Source organism: Rhinopithecus roxellana, chromosome 19, assembly GCF_007565055.1.
Source record: "Rhinopithecus roxellana isolate Shanxi Qingling chromosome 19, ASM756505v1, whole genome shotgun sequence".
NCBI lineage: Eukaryota > Metazoa > Chordata > Mammalia > Primates > Cercopithecidae > Rhinopithecus > Rhinopithecus roxellana.
This window is the reverse complement of record NC_044567.1, coordinates 3,512,320-3,534,717: the sequence shown is the minus strand read 5'-3', so window position 1 is coordinate 3,534,717 and position 22,398 is coordinate 3,512,320. Positions and strand designations below refer to the sequence as shown.

Sequence of the window (22,398 nt, the reverse complement as noted above, 5' to 3'; positions counted from 1 at the left end):
TCCCTCCTACTTAACCCAGGACTGCACACCTGTGGGTCTGGCACCAAAGCATGCTCTCTTCCCGCCACACTGCCCTGCTGCAGGACACCTCAGCCCCTGAAACATTTAAGACCTTGGAATGTCATTCCATGCAGTGAAAAGAAGGCTGCTCTGCCATTGGTGTCAGTAAAGATCCCCTGGAGCTGAACAGCACCTGCAGCCCTGAGGCCTATGTCTGAAATGCTGGTGCCCCCCACTCCCATGCCACTAGGAGGGTGCACTTGCTACCCATGGGCCAGATGCTGCTCCAGGCCGAGTGTAAAGGGGAAAGCAGATGGGGGCACTGCTGAGAGCATGGAGGAAGAGAAGCTCAGCCCCTGGAGAGTGAGCACACAGGGAGAGGAGGCTTAGGGTTGCTGCAGCTGCGCAGACAGGCTCTGCCCTTACCGCCTGTGTGACCTTGGACAAGGGACTCAGTGAGCCACATCCACACATGGGGCTGGTGATGCCATTCGAATGGTGTTGTCCTGAGAATTAATGGAGACACTGTGTGTGTAACGCACGAGGACCCCAGGAGCCCTCGAAGCATGTGAGCCCCTTTTCTCTCTGCCCTGACTGCGTTTTTGCTGTTCTTCTCGGCTGAGACCCTAGGGCATTTTCAGCCTCTTCTAACCCCTGAAACTCCACCCTAAGCAATGTTTACAAACTTAAACATGCAGAGGAAGGATGGCACACACATTGCTTTCTCTCTCTTGTCCTTACTCTGTCTGTCTCCCTCTGTCTCGCTCTCTAGGATGGCATATTTCTTGTCAGCAAGTCTCTGATGGGTCCCCCAGGTCCCCGCTGCTGTGAAGAGAGAGGAGGACCACAGAGGCGGCCTGACTGTGGTGCTGTGCTGGCAATCCAGACTCCCTGTTCCCACCTGTCATCCTGCAGGCCTCTCCTCTCTTCTGCCGCCCCCACAGTCCGGGCTGCCTGCTTCTCCTGCTGTGGATGCCACTGCCCCCACCCTGGCTTCCCCTTGTTTCTTCCTGGTTACTGTTTCTGGCTTTTGCCCCCACTGGAGAATGAGGTCATGGGAGCAGTGGGGTACAGCAGTGCTCAGGTGGTGAATGGACCTGGGGACCCTGGAGACTGAGGTGAATTTCCCACACCCCCTCTGAGGGCTGCTCAGAGAATACTTATCTTGGAATTCGTCTCCCCGCAACACACACCCACTGACTCCCATGGGGAGAGGTGGTGGAGAGGACTTTAGCCTTGGTCGTCCTTTCCTACCAGGAGGATGACGGCTCCAGCCCCGTAGCTCCTTCCTTTGCCCGACTCCTGCACTGGAGCCGGATGGTTTAGAATGAGATCCAGGCCTCCTCCCGCGTTTCCCTCCCTTCTATCTCAGGCAGATCAGGGAACTTGCTGCTTCTCAGGAAAGCAGCTGGACAGAGTGGGTGGGACGAGGAGTCCAGGTGGTCCCCAAGGCGAGTGCTGCGCAGGTGTGGGCTTTTCCAGAGAGGAGATGAGCTACAGCTGCAGAGACTCAGCCATCTCAGGTTGAGAGAGCAACGGAGTTAAGAAGTCAAGTTGGCTGGGTACCTGTAATCTCAGCACTTTGGGAGGCCGAGGCAGGTGGATCACCTGAGGTCAGGAGTTTGCAAGCAGTCTGGCCAACATGGTGAAACCCCATCTCTACTAAAAATCTTAAAAATTAGCCAGGTGTGCTGGTGGGCACCTGTAATCCCAGCTACGTGGGAGGCTGAGGCGGGAGAATTGCTTGAATCCGGGAGGTGGAGGCTGCAGTGAGCCGAGATTGCACCACTGCACTCCAGCCTGGGCAACAGAGTGAGACTCTATCTCAAAAAAAAAAAAAAAAAAAGTGACGTCCTGCCATTCATTCATAAGAGGGGAAACTGAGGTTCAGATAGATTAACCCATAGACGGATATAACTTTGTATAACACTTTACTTTTAGATTATTTATTTATTTAGAGACATGGTCTCGCTCTGTCACCCAGGCTGGAGTGCAAAGGCGCAGTCACAGCCTTGACCTCCCAGGCTCAGTGATCCTCCTGCCTCAGCCTCCCAAGTAGCTGGTATTACAGGCACACTCCATCATGCCTGGCTAATTTCTGCATTCTTAGTAGAGACAGGATCTCCTTGTATTACCCAGGCTGGTCTCCAACTCCCGGGCTCAAGCAATCTGCCTGCCTCAGCCTCCCAAAGTGCTGAGATTCTAGGCATGAGTCACCACACAGGCCGCATCTCTTTACAATTTACCAAGCCTAGCCACAGCCTTAAATGGAAAACATCTACTTAAATGAGAAAACTACAAGAGCACAGCGCCACCATGCAGCACATTTGTTGACTCCTTCAGCACGTAGGTGCGGACACCTGCTGTGTGCAGGGGCTGTGCTGAGCGCAGAGCACTCCGTGAGCTCGCAGCCTTGCAGGTTACCTGGAGCTGCACCATCTCATTTGCCCTTACAGCTTTCTGAGGTGCACAGACAGACATCGCTGCTCTCCCCACTTTACAAAGGAGAAAAGTGAGATCGGAGAGGGGACGTTATTTGCCCAAAGCCACACGGTCTTTGTTTTAAAATCAGAGGCTAGACTTTTAAAACACCTCAGGGTTCAAAGCCACTAAAGCTCCAAAAAGTCACCGAAGTTGTGAGTGCAGATAAATATTTAACAACTGCCTGGGGGATGGGGTGCAGGCAGGGGCAGAGGAGTCCTGACTTGCAGTTGTTGCCAGTTTCTGTGGTGTAAATACTCCCACGGTGGCTGACTTCCAGCTACCCTTTCAAAAAAGTTACTGAACATGGAGTTAGGAAGAGCCATATTCAGTCGCCTCTCACCCAGCTGCATACATGATCTCTAGCACACCCCTGCTAAGAGCTTCCTGATTTGTGTTTCTAAAAGAGTCAAAGGGAAACATTTACATTTCTTTCTTTTTTGTTTTGTTTTGTTTGGTTTGAGACAGGGTCTCACTGTTGCCAAGCTGGAGTGTAGTGGCCAAATCACGGCTCACTGCAACCTTGGCTTCCTGGGCTCAAGTGATTCTCCCGCTTCAGTCCCTCCCCGCAGCTCCGCCTCCCCCACCAAAGGCACATGCCCTGGTAATTTTTTTTTATTCTGTGGTATAGACAGGGTCTCCCTATGTTGCCCAGGCTGATCCCAAACTCCTGGCCCCAAGCAATCCTCCTGCCTCCAATTCCCAAAGTGCTGGGGTTACAGGCGCGAGCCACCACGTCAGGCCACATCTCTTTACAATTTAGATGAGCATGGTGGCTCACACCTGTAATCCCAGCACTTTGGGAGGTCAAGGTGGGCGGATCACCTGAGGTCAGGCGTTTGAGACCAGCCTGGCCAACATGGTGAAACCTTGTGTCTACTAAAAATACAAAAAGTAGCCAGGCATGGTGGCGGGCACCTGTAATCCCAGCTACCCGGGTGGCTGAGGCAGCGGAATCGCTTGAACCTGGGAGGCAGAGGCTGCAATGAGCCGAGATTGCACCATTGCACTTCAGCCTGGGCGACAGAGAAAGACTCCGTCTTAAAAATAAATAAATAAGTAAAATAAATAATTAAGCCAAAATCCAAAAGATGGAATGATTGTGTGTTTGTCTCCTAAAGAATCCTAAGTCTGAGAGAGGAGGCCTCGTGGCAAGCCTCATAAATATCAGGCAGTAACTGCCAGGTGTCTACAGAGTCACTGTGGCTCTAGAGGAAGGAACCCTCCATCGAAAGCTGAGGGGGTGAGGAGTCCACAGAGCCCTGTACACGCATGTGCACACCCCAGCCCTCTGAGACTAACACACACCTGCACATGAGCACACACTCATATGCACACACATATACAACCCTTTGACGCAAGAAAGACCCTTTGCCAAGCACGAGTGGGATCTGACAGAGATTGGAGTGAGGATGGGCACCTTTATGTAATTCACATGCCCAGACGTGGCACCAAGGCCGCCTGTGCTGCAGGCGCCCCTGAGTGATGTCAATAGCTATGAGAAGGTGACCTGGGCTCTGAGTGAGGCTGGGGGCCTGGGAACATCTAGATGAGGATGGAAAGTTTAAAGCAGACTTTCTCACGCCATCCCCACTCACTACCCCCAGGGGCCATCTCTCCTTCCCCTTCAGCACCAAAATGCAATGGGATCAAAAATAAACATGAAATTCCAGGTCTCCCGTGTCCTGACTTCCAGGGTGCCTGAGGCCATGGGTTCTAGAGTCCAATGTCAACATTTCTTACTTCAACTGCCTCATGCTTCAAGACTCAGCTCAAATGATGTCCCCTCCTTGAAGACTTCTCCCACTCTCAGGCAAAGTTACTGCCCCCCGACCCTGCCCCACTCTGAGTCTACAACCCCCTGAGCAATGTCCAGTGTCCCCTGTTACATCCCTCGGTCAATATCTCCTCTCCTGGCCACTCCTGCAGCCAGACCACAAGCTCCGCTAAGACAGAGTATCCATGGAATTCATCTCTGTACCTCATCCCCTAGCATCAGGCCTTGCACTTAACAGGACCTTAAGAAATGACTGTGAGTGAATGAATGGGTTACAAATAGTCATGAAAACCTCAGCAACTTATTATAACGTCAGCCCACAGTCCAAAGGAAGCACGCCCTTCCTCCCCAGCCCACCACAGATTACTGCCTTTCTCAAAAGGACAGCCCCCAAAGACCACAGTACAGACATGCCCCCTCCTAAGTTAGAGCCCAAAGCGGGAGGTGAGCTGGCTTTCAGGATTTCTCCACCTGCAAGGCTGCAGGGCAGATTTCTCCTCATCAGAAGGAAGGGGAAATGGGAGGGATAAAGGGACTCAGACTCTCTGTGCTCAGGGTGGGGCACAGATAGAGACTCGGACTTTTCAAGGGAACTGATTTCCAGGACAGAGACACAAGGGGCAGCCAGGGAAGGCAAGGCTCCTAGAAACCTCACGCCAGGCTCTAGGGATGGGTTTCCCCACCATCCGGGCTGGGGGGCAGAGTTGGGGATGTGCCCCAAACATGGGTGCAGCCAGAGACACCAGCGTGGTGGGGGAGGCTGAGTGGTAGCAGAAAGGGGGATGAGGGTTGGGGGTGGAACTATATCTCTAATTGAAACTATTTGCTCACTTCAACTGCCAGGTTGTACTTGTTCGAGTGTGGGTTTGGTAATGTTTTTATTTTTTTAATAAAAGAATCCTTACGCCCCCTGCCTGGGTTATTTGTTTTCGATTGTTTCACCAACATCTGGAGCTTGCCCAAGACAATGACTTCCATCTCCATGACCAACAGATCCTTTCTGGAACCAAGACGCAGGCTGCCCCAGAGCACCATTTCTGGCAGTTTAAGACGTTCTGTTTTATCGCTGCTTCCAGGCATCAAAGATTCAGAAATACTCAGGTCCAGACTTGGCAAATGCTGCTGCCCAAACAAGAAATGTTTTTGGTTTTGGTTTTGTTTTTTTGGGGGGGGGGCGTGTTTTTTGTTTTTGTTTTTGTTTTTGAGGCGGGGTCTTGCTCTGTCGCCCAGGCTGGAGTGCAGTGGCACAATCTCGGCTCACTGCAGCTTCCACCTCCCGCGTTCAAGCAATTCTCCTGCCTCAGCCTCCCGAGGAGCTGGGATTACAGGTGCCCACCACCACACCTGGCTGATTTCTGTATTTTTAGTAGAGATGGGGGTTTCACCATCTTGGCCAGGCTGGTCTCGAACTCCTGGCCTCAAACGATCCACCCGCCTCGGCCTCTCAAAGTGCTGGGATTATAGGTGTAGCCACCGTGCCTGGCCCCAAACAAGGAATGTTAATGGTTCAAGCGAGAGGTTTGCATGTCCTTTTGTGTTTCAGTGCCAGATGCCAGTGGGAGAGCGCTGGCTTGGCCAGAAGAAGTTAGGAGAGGAAAGGTTGAACCACCCTGGAATGGGTGGTTACCATATAAAAAAATCTAAGAGGTTGGATTGGGAAAAAGTCTTCATTCATGCATTCTTTTGTTCCTTGGCTCATGTGATTATTCATTCAATCATCACAAGTTGAGCCCCAGCAGGGGACCCTGCCCCAGAGCTTTCAGCCCAGGGGGAGGAGTAGGGGGGTCCCTCAGTGTTGAAGCAAAGCAGAAAAGGACAGAGAAAGAAGAGGCCAGAAATGAATTGGAGCAGAGTAGTGGGAAAAACAGAAGTGAGAAGGGAAAAGAGGGAAGGATGGGCCCCCAGATGGATTAAAAACTTTCAACGAAGGGCACTTTAAAGGATTCTTTATCAGAAAAGGCAAAATCGGCCAGATCCTCAGCTTCTCCCTGCCCCTACTTCCTCACATGGCTGCTCCTAGATCCCTTCTGCAGCCAGCTCTGAGACCCACCCCTCCCTTACCTGCAGCCTGGCAGGAAGGCACACACACAGCTCAGGCCCTGACATATATCTGGACTCAAGTCTGCCTCGGAAAGGACAGGAAAGTTCCGGCAAAGGAGGAGGAACAGCATGTTGGGGCCATCCAAGGCCAATCGGGGCCGTCCGAGGCCGTTCGGGGCCAGCCAAGGGGCAGGCTACATTCTGGAGCTCTTTGTAAGAAAATCCTCATTAACTGATCCCACTGATTCAGAATCCCTGTCAGTTTTGATGTTGGCAATGCTAAAGTTGCTTTTCTACTAACCATGAAATAAAGAGTTTCTTAAGCAAACGAACAGAGGAAATAATACTGATTTCTCACGGTCTCTCCAGTCACACAGCAGACACACTGCCCTGTGTGTTTTGAGTGCCTCTGCAAACAGATGCTGCTAATTGCACATGACTTTTCTTTTCACCAAAGATGCTTTGCAGACTCTGCTGAAAAGCCTGCGGAAGATTTTGTATGAGGAAGTACTGGTACTTCATACCTCTCCTACCCTCTCCTACCCTCTCCCACAGGGGTGAAGCTGTGAAGAGTCCTCCCCATTGCACCTCCCATCCCCTCGCCTAGCAGGGGTGGGGAGGAAAGTGTTTAGAACCTGGGGGAGGAGAGTTAGTGTTTAGAACCTAGGGGAGGAGAATTAGTGTTTAGAACCTGGGGGAGGACAGTTTCCCCCAGACAGGGTTCAGTGGCTGGGGATTCCTAAAAAGTGAGGAATCAAGCCCCCCTCCTCACATTGCCCCAGGCAGGGAGGAGTCAAACCTGGGCACAAGGACAGTGACGCCACCCATTCTTTATGATCAGGTGGGCTTGGTCAACAGGATAATCGATGGTAATCATGGGGTCTGCAGACCAGATAGCTCTTCCTGAACTTCTGTTTCCTTTAAGCCATGATCATTGGGGGTTTACTATTACCTGCAGCTCAACCTAATCCAAACAAATTCCCTGCTTGCCGGATTGAATGTGAGACCCAAAGTCATCTGACCTCTCAGTCACATAAAAGCCATTCCTCCCCTGGAGCAGAGGCTGTGGCTTATTTTAAACCCCGATGAGGGCCACGGATACTGTTCCAGAAAAAAGCATGGATGTGAATATGTTCCACTTGCATTTCAATACTCCACATACAGGCCTTACACGATGGCTCAAGTCTCAGCACTTTGGGAGGCCAAAGAGGGAGGATGGCTTGAGCTTAGGAATTCAGTATCACCCTAGGCAACATAGTGAGAGCTTGTCTTTACAAATAATAAATAAATAAATAAGCCGGGCATGGTGGTGCACACCTATAGTCTCAGCTACTCAGGAGGCTGAGGCAGGAGGATCGCTTAAGCCCAGAAAGTTGAGGCTGCAGTGAGCTATGATTGTGCTACTGCACTTCAGCCTGAGTGATAGAGCAAGACCCTGTCAAAAAAAAAAAAAAAAAAAAAGGCCAGGTGCAATGGTTCACACCTGTAATCCCAGCACTTTGGGAGGCCAAGGTGGGCAGATCACCTGAGGTCAGGAATTCGGGACCAGCCTGGCCAACATGGTGAAACCCCGTCTCTGCTAAAAAATACAAAAATTAGCCAGATGGGGTGGCGGGCGCCTGTAATCCCAGCTACTCCAGAGACTGAGACAGGAGAATTGCTTGAACCCAGGAGGTGGAGGTTGCAACGAGCCAAGATTGCACCGTTGCACTCCAGCCTGGGCAACAAGAGTGAAACTCCATCTCAAAAAAAATAAAAATAAAAATTCCATATACAATCTTAAGATTCCCAGACTTCCTGAATTTTATGCCTGTTCCCATAAGCTAAAAACCTCTGACAAAAAGGGATGCAATTTCCAAAACACTCAACTCCCAGACTCAAGTGGTATCAGGTCACAACAGAGCAGAGGACAAGGTCTATGCTATGTCCGTTTCCTTCAGTGGTGCCCTAACCCCAGCAACTAGGTCCACTTTCTTGTAGTTATTCATTTTCTAAAAATTTTAGTGCCTGCCCACTGGGCTCGGTGCTGGGGGCCATAGAGAGCCCCCAAGGAATTCACACCTAGTTGGGGAGGATGACAAGTTCTACGTTGAGAGTATCAGCATTTGTTCTCACCACCACTAGAAAGAAAAGAAGAAGAAAAAAGTATCAGCGAAGTGCTGGGAGAAAGAAGAGGAAGCCGTGAATTCCACTGCATGGCGGAGTGGTTATTTGCACAGCATCTGACCTGGGCTGCTGGATAGGGAGAATGGTGCCAAGCAGTAAAAAAGATTGGAGTAAGAGGCGTTTTATACAAGCAGACTGTCATAGCGATGTGGACAGCCCTTCGCATGTTCAGGGAACCCAGGGGACACAGACCAGAGCTGCCCAGGCAGAGGGCAGTGAGTGGAGGGAGGGTTTGGAAATGCTCCAACGTGATTGACTGCGCCCAGCTGTACCCGGCCTTGAATGCCACACTGAGGATTTTGACCTGATCCATGGGCAGCAAGGAGTCAGAGAATGATGTGATCAGATCTGACAGTGACAAGGAGGAACAGGAGACGGAGGGAAGGAGGACAAGGCGGGACCTGCTGGCAGTGTCTGGGGGTCAGGTGCTGGCTTTCACCTGGCAGGTAGACCCAACACCTCAGCACACAGCACCTGGAGTCAGACTCCAACAGCTCCCACCACCAAGATTTCCTCCTGATCTCGCAGAGCAGACATAGCCTCCCTGCTGTTTCAGGCGGGCTGTGCTTCCCTGCCCCTCTTCACCATACATCTCTCTGGTTTGCTCTAAAGGAGCTTCTCATTCCAGAATCACAGAAGAGCCTCAGAGGCAGATGCTACCAGGGATCTGAGCCCCTCTAATTCACCCTCATTCCACAGCTTGATCAGGCACATGTTTCCTGAGACTCTGCCCCGAGGAAGCCCTGTGAGGGAGGCGCGGATGAAACGGACACGTCCCTGCCCCCAGGTGGGCTGAGTAATGTACACGGGATGCGGGATAGGGAAGGAAATAAAACACAGACACCAAGAACAGTCCCAAGAAGCAGCCTGGGGAGTTTGCACACAGGGCTGTGGGTGTTTGGGGGAGCTGAGGAGGAAAAGATTCCTCTGGGCGGAACGGCGTTGGTTCAGTCTAAGAAAGACTCAGTGGTGGACTCCAAGATTTAAATGGAGAAGATCTGGACTTGAATTCTTCCTTTCATAGCTGCGTGACCACGGATATGTCACTCTGCCTCTCTGAACATCTGTGTCCTCATTTAGAAAGGGACAAATGTATAAACTCACAATGTTTAGGGGAAGATCCAAGACACTGTCCTGCTCAGTGCCTGGGAAAGAGGATTATAATCAGAGTAGTAGGCAGACGCTAACACGCCCCCAAAGAGCCTCTATGGTTGCTGCCTGGTATCCATGTCCAGGTACAATCCAGTCCCTGAATGTAGACTGGATCTGTGATTTGCTTCTAGCCAGCAGAATATGGCAAGAAAAAGAAAAAAAAAAAAAAAAGAGAGAGAGAGAGAGAGGATGTTACTTCTAAAATTAAGCTATAAAAAGACCCTGGTTTGCATCTTCCTCGCACTCTGCTGCTGTCTCGCTTGCCTATTCTGATGGAAGCCAGCTGCCGCATCATGGGGAAGTTTACCAGGCAAGGAGCCAAAGAAGGCCTCCTTGGGGAACTGAATCCTGAATCCTGAATCCTGCATCTTGAATCCTGAATCCTGCCAAACCACATGAAAGTTCTGAAGCAGGTCCCAACCCTCCCCACCTGCCACCCCATCATGGGGGTAACTGTGACCCTGGCTAACACTTTTTTTTGAGACAGAGTTTCACTCTTTCACCCAGTGAAATGGTGAGTGAGTGGTGTGAGGAGTGAAATGGTGCGATCTAGGCTCACTGCAAGCTCCGCCCCTCAGGTTCATGCGATTTTCCTGCCTCAGCCTCCCGAGTAACTGGGATTACAGGTGCCTGTCACCATACCCAGCTAATTTTTTTTTTTTTTTTTTTTTTTTTTTTTTTTGAGACGGAGTCTCGCTCTGTCACCCAGGCTGGAGTGCAGTGGTGCAATTTCAGCTCACTGCAAGCTCCACCTCCCGGATTCACGCCATTCTCCTGCCTCAGCCTCCCAAGTAGATGGGACTACAGGCACCCGCCACCACACCTGGCTAATTTTTTTTATTTTTTATATTTTATTTTTAGTAGAAATGGGGTCTCACCGTGTTAGCCAGGATGGTCTCGATCTCCTGACCTGGTGATCTGCCCGCCTCAGCCTCCCAAAGTGCTGGGATTACATGTGTAAGCCACCACGCCCGGCCCACACCCAGCTAATTTTTGTATTTTTAGTAAAGATGGGGTTTCATTATGTTGGCAGGCTGATCTCAAATTCCTGACCTCAGGAGATCCACCTGCCTTGGCCTCCCAAAGTACCGAGATTACAGGTATGAGCCACTGCACCTGGCTGCTGGCTAACACTTCAATCACAGTCTGTCAAAATTGTAAATACCCCTGCCCTTTGACCTAATGATTGAACTACTGAGAATATAGTGTATGGAAATACACAGGGGCATGAAAGTACCTACTGTATTATTTGTTATAGCCCAAGATTAAAAACAACTGAAAGTCTACCCCCAGGGGGCAGGTTAAATTAAAGTCCATCCGTGGAATGGACTATCATGCAGCCATTAAAGAGAAGAATGAAGCAGCTCACTGTGTGCTGAGACAGAACGGCGGGCAGGATGTACTCTGTTCAAGTGCAGAACCACAGACATCATATGCTATCAAATACACACACACACACACACACACACACACACACACACACACACTTAACTGAAGGCTTGCAGCTCTGGAGATAACCCAGAACCCTGGTTTCCCCTCCCTTTGCCTCCAGGGAGGGGAAATGAGAGATGGGAAACAGAGACAGAGTTCAGGGGCAGGTGAAAAACCTAATCTCTGTACATCCTTTTATATCTTTTGCATTTTAGACTAGATACATTCATTCATGAAAAAATATAATTTTATAAATGAAGATAAAGAAATGCATTAGTAAATAGGCTGGGCGCAGTGACCCAGGCCAGAAATCCCAGCACATTGGGAGGCTTGCAGGGGAGGTTAGCTTGAGCTCAGGAGTCTGAGACCACCCCAGGCAACATAGGAAAACCCTGTCCATCTCTACAAACAAAATTTAAAGATTAGCTGGGCATGGTGGCATGTGCCTGTGGCCCCAGTTTCTTGGGAGGCTGAGGTGGGAGGATGGCTTGAGCCCAAGTGTTCGAGGCTGCAGTGAGCTACCATGATGGACACTGTGCTCCAGCCTGAGACCCTGTCTCTAATAATAATAATAATAATGGATAGTAATTCATGGCTGGGCATGGTGGCTGACTCCTGTAATCCCAGCACTTTGGGAGACCGAGGCAAGCAGATCACCTGAGGTCAGGAATTTGAGACCAGCCTGGACGATGTGGTGAAACCCTGTCTTTACTAAAAATACAAAAATTAGCCAGGCATGGTGGCAGGCGCCCATAAACCCAGCTACTCAGGAGGCTGAGGCAGGAGAATCACTTGAACCCAGGAGGCAAAGGTTGTAGTGAGCCAAGATTGCGCCACTGCACTGCCTGGGCAACAGAGCGAGACTCCATCTCAAAAAATGAATAGTAATTCATGGGAATGGCAAAAATCTCAAAGAGGGATGTGCAAACAGGTAAAGGTGGAAACTCTGCACCACTACAGCATGCAACTTTTTGTCCCTGGTCACAAAAGCTGCATGAAAGTACAAAATTACTGTGGTGGCAGCATCTAACCTGCGACACCCACATGAGGACTCCGCTTGTTCCAAGTCCTGCACTGTTCGCTACAGAACCAGGTGTCCTGCTGGATTATAAAATACTGAGTTATAAAGTTTATTTACCACAGTAAGATATTCTTATACAGGACTCACAGCCTGATGTGCCAGACATCGGGCTCAACACTTTACATACACTATTGCCTGCGTGTTTGCAGCAGCTGTAGGGGCAAAGTATCACTCTTATCCCCATTTTACAGATAAAGAAATAAACGCAGAGAGGTTAAGTGACTCACCAGAGGTCAGATGCTTGTGGAAAGTGTGGACTCCAGCTCAGGCTTCCAGTTCCAGAGCTGAGCCCCTAACATTCCGCTGAACTTTGCATATAGAAGGTACTGGGTAAAGCCTTTTAACTAAGCCCTGGTCCTTTCCTTCAGATTAAAAAAAAAAATAGATTAAAGGCCCCATTATTCCCCAACCCCCAAATTTCTGTTAAAGATAGAGGCTTGGCTGGGCAGGGTGGCTCACGTCTGTAATCCCAGCACTTTGGGAGGCCAAGATGGGAGGATCGTGTGAGTTCAGGAGTTTGAGACAAGCCTGGGAAACATATCAAGACCCTGTCTCTACAAAAAATAACAAAATTAGCCAAGCATGGTGGCATGTGCCTATGGTCCCAGCTACTTGGGAGGCTGAGGTGGGAGGATAACTTGAACCTGGGAGGTGGAGGCTGCAGTGAGTTGAAATTGCACTACTGCATTCATCCTGAATGACAGCGAAACTTTGTTTCAAAAAAAAAAAAAAAAAAACAGCTGTGCTCAGATGCTGAATGCCTCAAGGGCAAGGGCAGATGCCCTTCCTCCTCACTGTATCTCAGCAGCGCCTGGAACATAGTGGCCCAGTGTGTAAGTAGGAACTCAGAACACGAGTACTGGAATTGAACAGAAATAGGCAATGATATCTTCCCTGGGAAGCCCTGATTTCACAGAACGGCGGTACCTTGCCCCTCTACAGGAAGGTGACTTGGTGGCTCCCAAGGGTGTCCTTCCATCCAGCCTGGCATGGCGACAGTGGAGTTGAGAATGCCCCCAGGCCCCATCAAGGCCCAGGTGGGGTGGGAAGGGCAGACAAAGGCTCCTCCCCAGACCTCCCGGGGTCCTACATGGCAGAACTTGTGCATATGGCTCAGCAGAAGAGATCAGGTTAAAAAGTCTCTGAGTCAAAGGTCTAGAAGGAGCAGCAGTGGATGGGATGCTTGCCACCTCCCCAGGAGTACAAATCCAAGACCCTTGTAAGCTTGCAGTGGGGGTCGACAGCAGGGGCAGGGGAGAAAGATCTATGATCTCCAAAAATGTCAGCACTGGAAGATGGCCTGGGAGGGAGAAGCACTCCTTCAGCTACTCCCCCATTTTGTAGATGAGGCAACTGAGGCTAGAAAGATGATGTGGTTTGCTAGAAAGATGACAGGGAGGTCACAGCATGGCCGAGGCTGGATTCCTGTCTCCTGGCATCCTATGACGCTCCTTTTATCACCTGGAGTGGGAAGGCCACGATGGTTGTGTTCTGGGAGGACTCAAAGTCTCTACTAGGGCATCTTTGGAGGTTTTCTACATGGAACAGGGGCTGAGTGGAAGGGCTGTGGCTCCCTTTCCCCTCAACAACCACAGCAGTGCCTCCCATTGGAGATTTTGCTGGAGAAGATGGTCCCTCTGCTATAACAAAAGAAAGCTGGAAGTCACTGGGCCTCTTTTCCTCCTTGGTTTCTCTGTCAGCTCTCTGCCCTTTGTCTACTCCCTGCCACTGCCATCCCCCCAGCAGCTCAGGTTCAGTCTGAACGGAGTCCTACCCCCATCAAGGCCTCTGCGGGGTCCCTGGAGACTCACCTGGCACATCCGGGGATGGATTGAGAATCATGAAGGCGTCCGATAGGCCGGTTTTGACAGGATGCTGGGAGGAGCTGATTTCCGGGACAGACATAGGGATCTGCGGTAGGGAGAAGAGGGTACGTCCACCTCCCAAACGCTCTGGGGCCCACCCAGCCCTCCCCTGTGAGCTCCAGACCCATCTTTCTGGATGGCACCACCTCCTGGAGGACTCCAAAACAATGGGAGCCCAGTTGGACCCCACCCAAATTCCAAGTCCTCTCCACACCCCCTCCAAGCACATTTTCTTCTTTCCTTGGTCTCGGTGAATGGCACTCTGTGCAGGCCAAAAACCTGGGACTCACCCTTTTCCCTTCCCTTTCTTTCATTTCTTCCCTTACCCATCTAATGCACCTGCAAATTCTGTTGCTTAACCTGCTAAGTGGCTCTCAAATCTGTCCGTTTCTTTCCATTTCCCCCCATCCTACTCTAAACTGCTGTCACCTTTCTCCTAAATTACTTCCCAGTATTCCCTCTAAGCCCCCAACAACCTGTTCTCCACTCTAAAGCCAGAGTGACCTTTCTCAAGGGCAAATCTGTGGTTCCCTTGCCCTGTCCCCTGCCCCTCACTCCCTTCCAGCCATGCTGCCTTCTTCTTCTTCCGTTTTTTTTTTTTTTTTTTTTTTGAGATGGAGTCTCGCTCTGTCGTCCAGGCTGGAGAGCAGTGGCACGATCACAGCTCACTGCAAGCTCCGCCTCCCGGGTTCAAGTCATTCTCCTGCCTCAGCCTCCTGAGTAGCTGGGACTACAGGCACCTGCCACCACGCCTGGCTAATTTTTTGTATTTTTAGTAGAGATGGAGTTTCACCATGTTAACCAGCATGGTCTCGATCTCCTGATCCGCCAGCCTCGGCCTCCCAAAGTGCTGGGATTACAGGTGTGAGTCAACGCACCCGGCTATTTTTTTTTTTTTTTTTTTTAATAGAGGTGGGTGTCTCGCTATGTTCCCCAGGCTGGTCTTGAATTTCTGGGTTAAACCAATCCTCCCACCTCAGTCTCCCAAAGCACTGGGATTATAGTAATGAGCCACCACACTGGCTCATCATGCTGCCTTCTTTTTTTTTTTTTTTTTTTTTTTTTGAGACAGAGTCTCACTCTGTTGCCCAGGCTGGAGTGCAGTGGCACAATCTCGGCTCACTGCAACCTCCAGCTCCTGGGTTCAAGCGATTCTCCTGCCTCAGCCTCCTGAGTAGCTGAGATTACAGGTGCCTGCCACCACGCTTGGCTAAATTTTTAAAATTTTAGTACAGATGGGGTTTCATCATGTTGGCCAGGCTGGTCTTGAACTCCTGAGCTCAGATGATCCACCCGCCTCAGCCCCCCAAAGTGCTGGGATTACGGGCATGAGCCACCGCGCCTGGCCCATGCTGCCTTCTTTCAGTGCTTTGTGCCAGCCATGCCCTGTCCTGCCTCAGGACCTATGCATGTGCTGTTTTCTCTCCTGGAACATACTTCATTCTCCTCTTTGCTTCCTGAACTCATATTTATCCTTCAGATTTCAACTCTTTTCCTCAGCAAAGCCTTCCCTGGCCTCTGTCAAGGTTAAGAGGTGTGTGAAAGGCTCAGCTAGCACCAGGCACCTCTACTTGTCACAGTGGTGATTCTACATTTGTCCCTGTAATTATTGTCCATCTCCACAACCAGACTTACAGCTCCAAAAGGGTAGGACCCGCAACCATCTTGTTAACTGCTGTATTCCCAGCAGCAAGTCCCATGCCTGGCACATCGTGAATTCTCTAAATATTTACTGAATGAAGAAAGGCTCCAAGACCCAGCTATCTCTGCAGCTGGGCCTACTCACCTCTTTATAGCCGAAGACAATGCGGCCGTCACGGTGCAGAGCTGCCTGGAAGGTGAAACTGCCCCTGTCTTCCCAGCCTTGGAGATAGACATGGTCCCACTGAACCACAAAGACTGTCCCTAGGGAGAAGAACAGAGACCCGGCTGGACAGGAGATCGTGCAAGGAGCAGGGCCCTACAGAAATGCCAGCCAGAGGGTGATGGCCACAGGTTGGGATGATGGGGAAGTTTGCAAATTTAAGGAGGCTGGAGCTGGGCAGCTCACTAAAGCAGCCTGGCTTCCGAGCAGCAGAGGAGCCAGAAGATCCCGCTTCAGCCCCAGATACTGTACTTGATCATCTCTTTCCCTTTCCTTCTTGGGAGTCTATTCTGACTCCTTGAGATAAAAGAAGGAGGAATGTCTGTTCTTCTGGGTTCAGATGGGGTTCAAGGAACATCCTGGTGAAAGTAAGAAACAACAAAGGCCCCTAACATTTATTTTACCTCGACTAAGAGCCAAGCACTGTCGTTTTGTTATCTCATCAGATTATTCTGGGTGGCAGGCATTTTTGTCCCCATCTGACAGGTGAGGAAACTGAGCAGAGAAAGGTAGGTGGCCGCCTGGCTGTGGGACTGCGGGACTCTTGCCCTCTCTAGGCCCTGTGCTCCTCTAGAGGGCTGGACAAGGGATCCCTGGAGCTGGGTGACTTAAATTCTGAGATCCGGTCTCACCATTGTCAAAGTACACAACTGTGGAGTTGTCGGAGTAGCCAGGGTTGAAGTTGGCCATCAGGGGCGCCACATACTGAGTAGCTGTGAGCATCCGATGGATCACATCCCCCATGAAGATGAAGCCTAGGGTGGGAGACGTGCAAAGGAGTCACCAGAAATGGCCCAGAGGGGTCGCTTTGGGGGCCTTTTCCCCCAAGGGCAAGAAGGGCAGCGCAGGCGGAGCTGGAAGTGAGCCTGAGATCTCTGTCGCCCATCCCCATCTGGCGGGCTCTGGGTCTGGTGTGCATGGAGCCGAAGGGCCCTAGACAGGAGAAGGTCCTCCCTGTTCCTTCAGTGGGACACAGACTATAGGGTGAGGGGGCAGGAAGAGGAGGGGATTTGCAGCTTTTCCCATCCCTGGGGAAGTGGGATGTGGAACTGAAGTGCAGGGATTAAAGACAGAAGCCTCCTATCAATAGGGAGCCTGGCCCCAGAAGCCCAAGCTCTCAGAGGGGTCTCCCTCTCCCTCTTATTCAGTGACTCCGGGTCACAGGGCTGTCCACACTGACTCATGCTGGCCCAAGGAGACACACACACGCACGCACATGAGCAGGTCAGTTGATGCAAGGGGGATGCTCTGACATCCACTGACCCCCGCTCCTGAGAATCAGGCTCCTGTTAGAACTGAATGTGCGTTCCTCCCATTTCATCTACATAACCCTGTCTCCAGTTTGCCACCCCTGGGAGGGCCCCTGAGTTCGGGTTGAGGTCTCCAAACCCTCCCCGGGGCCCCACGATGTGGCCTTACCTCCAGTTGCTATGGTGATCTGCCGCAGAAGATGCCCGTAGAAAGGGAAATCAAAGGACAAGACCACTCTCTGCAGGGGATGGGAGAAAGTCAGCATGCCCTGGGCACCCACACTGCCTTGTGCTTGTTTGGACAGAGTAGGGAGCAGGCATGCCCAGGGCCACTACTGGGCACCCCAACTCTGGCAAAGTCCCATGGGAATCCCTGGAAGGTACCTCCCAGGTCACAGACCTCGGGCCACAGCCATGCCCACTGACCAGGAAGGGTGGGTTGGCCCCCAGCCTCCCAGCCCAGGGAAGCACGGCTGGGGACTGCGGCACTCACCGAAGCCTGCCGGTGGGTGTTGGAGAGTATTGTGTGGATCTTCACTTGGCTCCGGTTGGCCTCGGCCACATCTACCCACAGTTCCCGGCTGCGGGGCTCACTGGGGCCATAGAGACGGGACACATAATAACTGTGGTTGTCCTCCTGCCAGCACCAAAGATAAAGCCCACAGGAGGTGTGAGTAGTCAGCATTCCAGGAATCACTCTCTGCCCTTCCCCACTCAGACTTCTGGGTACAGGAAGTCACCACCCTCCCAGGGCGCTGGACCTGTGGCCCCAAGGGCTGGTTTAGGCCTAGGACCTCCTGGGTTCCCCCTTGGCTCCAGACAGCTCACTAGCTGGCCCCTAGCAGTGCCCCAACAGGCCTGGCCACAGCCAAATCCACACCTGCTGCACTCATGCTCAACCCTCCTGTTCCCAGACAAGCCAGGAGGCTGGCAGCCCCTGAATCCCTTCAGACCATGACCAAGGCTGAACTTGGCTTGGGGCATGAGGGAGGAACAGACAGGATGGCCCCAAACCGGGCCCTTGTTTTCAGGGAACTCCCAGGCCAAGGGAGACTCATAGTCCCTGCCCTGGAAGAATACCCTATTTAATGGAAAAGAAAAATCTGAGCTGGACATGGTGACTCACGCCTGTAATCCCAGCACTTTGGAAGGCCAAGATGGGCGGATCACTGGAGGTCAGTTCAAGACCAGCTTGGCCAACACGGTGAAACCTTGTCTTTACTAAATATACAAACATTAGCCTGGCCTAGTGGCACACGCCTGTAGTCCCAGCTACTCGGGAGGCTGAAGCACAAGAATCACTTGAACCTGGGAGGCGGAGCTTGCAGGGAGCCGAGATCGCACCACTGCAGTCCAGCCTGGGCGACAGAGTGAGACTCCGTCTCAAAAAAAAGAGAAAAATCTGGATCTTAGAAGGCACCAGTCTAAAGGAGGAGGGTGCCTCTTGATCCTGGGGAGTTGCCAGTCTGGAATGAGACTTGTAAAAACAGAGGAGCAGACACAGACCCTCAAGCAGAGCTGATACAGAACCCAGAGCCCACACAGCATCACCAGGGGGGTGGGAAGGGGAGAGAAGCAGCAAGGATTCCTTCCAGGCATACCTCTGAGCCTTTGCTGTGTGCCTGGTGGAGATAAAATAAAGAAGCCAGAATGCTGTGGGCTGGGGGTTCATTCTGCAAAGCCCTCCTGCAGAGGAGCACTTGGGCCAGGGTTTAAAGGAGGCCAGAGAAATGGTTGGCGGAAAGATGTAAGAGCCAGAGAGGGGCGATGTGGAAGCACTTCCTGGAGCCGGCCCAAGAGCGCCAGCCGCAGGAGGAAGGCGGGCAGGGCAGGCAGGTTCCCTCGGCAGCCACCGCCACAGAGATAGGGCTGCGGACCGGTGAGGAGCCCTGGGTCATTAATCAGGCTGCCCAGTGGTGGTGGTGGCAGACACAGCAGAACAAACGACATTCTCCCTGCCACGCTGCCAGCTGCCCAGCCGGCCCTTGCCCTGGGCCCAGCATGAGTGGGGACAAGGGGTTCCTGCAATCCTCACCTGCCAGAAGGCACTCTGCTCTTACGACAAGTGACACGCTCTGGGGACCTGGGGTCGGGGCAGGCCGGGGCAAGAGGAGCAGATAAAGCACGGTTGGTTGGTGTTGGGGGCTATTTCCTCTGCCACTGCCCTCCCTTCCTGCCTCCAGACAGCCCATGCCTCCACCCATCCTCAGCGGGGCAGTCAAACCAATCAAAAACACCTCTCTGTTCACAGGCTATCCAGGGCTCCCTCAAGACACTGTCCTTGAGACAAAAACCAAAGCTCTTAGGCTGGCGTGCAAGATCCCACCATGAGCCAGCTCCAGCCTCTCTCTAGCTCCTTCTCTCTCCTCTCACCACCTCTTGCATCCTTGTGCACCCACCCCTGCAGACCAGACTCCCCTGACGGCCTCAAGCCATCAGTGGTCACTCGTGCCATTGCCCACGCTGGTCCTCCTGTCTGGAATGGCTACCCTTGCCTTCTGCCTTTGGAAGATTCCTGGTCATTCAACACTCAGCTTAAACTCTGCCTTCTTTTATTTTTGAGACAGAATCTCGTTCTGTCGCCCAAGCTGGAGTGCAATGGCATTACCTCGGCTCACTGCAACCTCCACCTCCCGAGTTCAAGAGATTCTCGGCCGGGCGCGGTGGCTCAAGCCTGTAATCCCAGCACTTTGGGAGGCCGAAACGGGCGGATCACGAAGTCAGGAGATTGAGACCATCCTGGCTAACACGGTGAAACCCCGTCTCTACTAAAAAATACAAAAAACTAGCCAGGCGAGGTGGCGGGCGCCTGTAGTCCCAGCTACTCAGGAGGCTGAGGCAGGAGAATGGCGTAAACCCGGGAGGCGGAGCTTGCAGTGAGCTGAGATCCGGCCACTGCACTCCAGCCTGAGCGACAGAGCGAGACTCCGTCTCAAAAAAAAAAAAAAAAAAAAAAAAAAAAAAAAGAGATTCTCATGCCTCAGCCTCCCAAGTAGCTGGGATGACAGGCACACGCCACCATGCCCGGCTAATTTTTGTATTTTTAGTGAAGACGGGGTTTTACCATGTTGGCCAGGCTGGTCTCGAACTCTTGACCTCAGGTGATTCACCCACCTCAGCCTCCCAAAGTGCTGGGATTACAGGTATGAGCCACTGTGCCTGGCCAAACCCTGCCTTCTGATCAGTCTTCCACCCCTACCTCCCCAGTGACCTCTACCCCATGGAAGTGGCCTCCACCATCCCTTATTTCAGGGGGTCCTCAAGGGGTGACTCGTGTACTATTTGCAAGAGTCACCTGGGGCCACTCTTGTTGGATTTCTGGTTTTACTCATAAAGCCACCTGGTAGGGGTATGCCCTGATGCCACGGCCCCTGGGGTGAGGGCCAAGGATGCTGCTTCCCATTGCTGCCACAGCCACCAGCCCTGGAGTCTCGGGAGGGTACCCAAAGGGGGATGCACTGCTCTCCAGCTCTGCCCACAGGCACTGAAGCCACTGCTCCTGCCCAGAGCTCTTGGCCTCCCTCGGGAAAGCAGCTCCCTCTATTTCTGCCCCTTTCGCCACCCTCCAGGAGACCTAATGCTTCATCTTTTTCCTTGGTTTCTGTCTCTCCTATCTCCACCCATCTCTGCTGGAGACCCCTACCTCCATTTAAAAAAAAAAATCACCCATCAAAAAAAACAAAGCTCCGTGCATAGCAATCTGTGCAGAGAGAACTGCACAAAGGAAGAGTCCGATGGCCGCCTCCCAGTCTGCTTCCTAGATTCACTGGTGAGCAGTTTTTATTCCACTTCCAAGCAAAAAAAATATAAGGGGCCCTGCCCAACACTGTACATCTGATAGTCTGCAGGACCCCAACTCTGCAGTTGGTTATGGTTCTCCTGGCACCACCTGCCACGGCCATAGCTACAACTCGCCCTCTTCCCCCGAATGCAAACAAAAAAGTGGTTTATATTAAGAGACATCAGTTAGCTTAAAATTTTGCCTGAAGAAAGGAAACCAAGTTTAGATGCTATTCAGCCATCTTTTTTTTTTTATTATTATTTATTTATTTATTTATTTATTTATTTATTTATATATTTATTTGAGATGGAGTCTCACTCTGTTGCCCAGGCTGGAGTGCAGTGATGCAATCTCAGCTCACTGCAACCTCTGCCTCCCGGGTTCAGGTGATTCTTATGCCTCAGCCTCCCGAGTAACTGGGATTACAGGTGTGGGCCACCACGCCCAGCCCAGCCCATTATTTAAATGTCTGTTTGCCCCTGAACTATGAGCCCCTGATGGGCAGGGATGGGCAAAGTCACCTCTGTGCCTATATGGCTCAAGGTCCCTCACTTCCTCCGTGCTTAGGAAGTGTTTGCTGGAGGTGGGGGTGGGGGGACCAGTGCTTTGCAATGTGTTAAAATTGGGGAAATAAACTTGCCTCCCTAAATCCTGGGCTATCTTATGATCTGTTGGTGAGGGGAAAACGAGTGGCCCACCTTAACACAGCCAGCACCAGATAGCCCTTCCATCCTTTTGCATGCTGTAGTGGGTTTCAACTGTGTTACCCAAAACGATATGTTCAAGTGTGCACCTCTGGTACCTATGAATGTGACCTTATTTGGAAATAGTCTTTACAGATGAATCGAGTCAAGATGAAGGCAGACCGGATTAGGGTGGGCCCTAAATCGAATGACCGGTGTCTTTTTGTAAACGAAGAGGGAGATGTGGATACAGAGACACAGAGGAGATATAGGGAGGATCCCTGTCGCAGTGAAGGCAGAGATTGGAGTGACGCTGTTTACAAATCAAGCACACCAAGGATTTCCAGGAGATCCAGAAGCTAGGACAAGACAAGCAAAGATCCTTTCCCGGGGACTTGAGAGGGAGCGTGGCCCTGCTGACACCTTGATTTCAGACTTCTGGCCTCCAGAACTGCAAGTGAATAAATTCCTGTTGTTTTCAGCTACCAAAATTGTGGTAATTTGTTCTGGCAGCCCTAGGAAACGAATATCCGTGCCACAGATGTGTGTTACCGTGGCCCAGTTGGGACAACCTGAAGTTGTTTTCCCTGTTCCACGTCATCCCCTTGCTTAGGCCATTCTGTGGCTTCCCAGTTGCACTCAGAACAAAGGTCACACCCCTTCCGCCATTCCCTTCTCTTCTTTACTAACAGAACATTGATTTTGGATTGAGCACAGTGGTTCATGCCCGTAATCCCAGCACTTCCAGAGGCCAAGGCTGGAGGATCACTTGAGGTCAGAAGTTCAAGACCAGCCTGGGCAACATAGTGAGACCCTGTCTCCACAAA

The 22,398-nt window shown here is 51.6% G+C and overlaps 1 protein-coding gene across 2 annotated transcripts in view; it reads right to left on the bottom strand.

The window, feature by feature from the left end:
- The window catches only part of PLXDC1 (plexin domain containing 1), an 86,021-nt gene that overhangs the window by 24,080 nt on the left and 39,543 nt on the right, over positions 1-22,398 (bottom strand). For both annotated transcript variants that reach the window (XM_010379327.2, XM_030923109.1), the window contains exons 3-7: positions 17,601-17,744; positions 17,277-17,346; positions 16,490-16,612; positions 15,780-15,898; positions 13,940-14,039 (exon numbers count right to left, since the gene is read on the bottom strand). In XM_010379327.2, the coding sequence (XP_010377629.1) occupies positions 13,940-14,039; positions 15,780-15,898; positions 16,490-16,612; positions 17,277-17,346; positions 17,601-17,744 (556 nt within the window). The remainder of the gene's footprint in view (positions 1-13,939; positions 14,040-15,779; positions 15,899-16,489; positions 16,613-17,276; positions 17,347-17,600; positions 17,745-22,398) is intronic.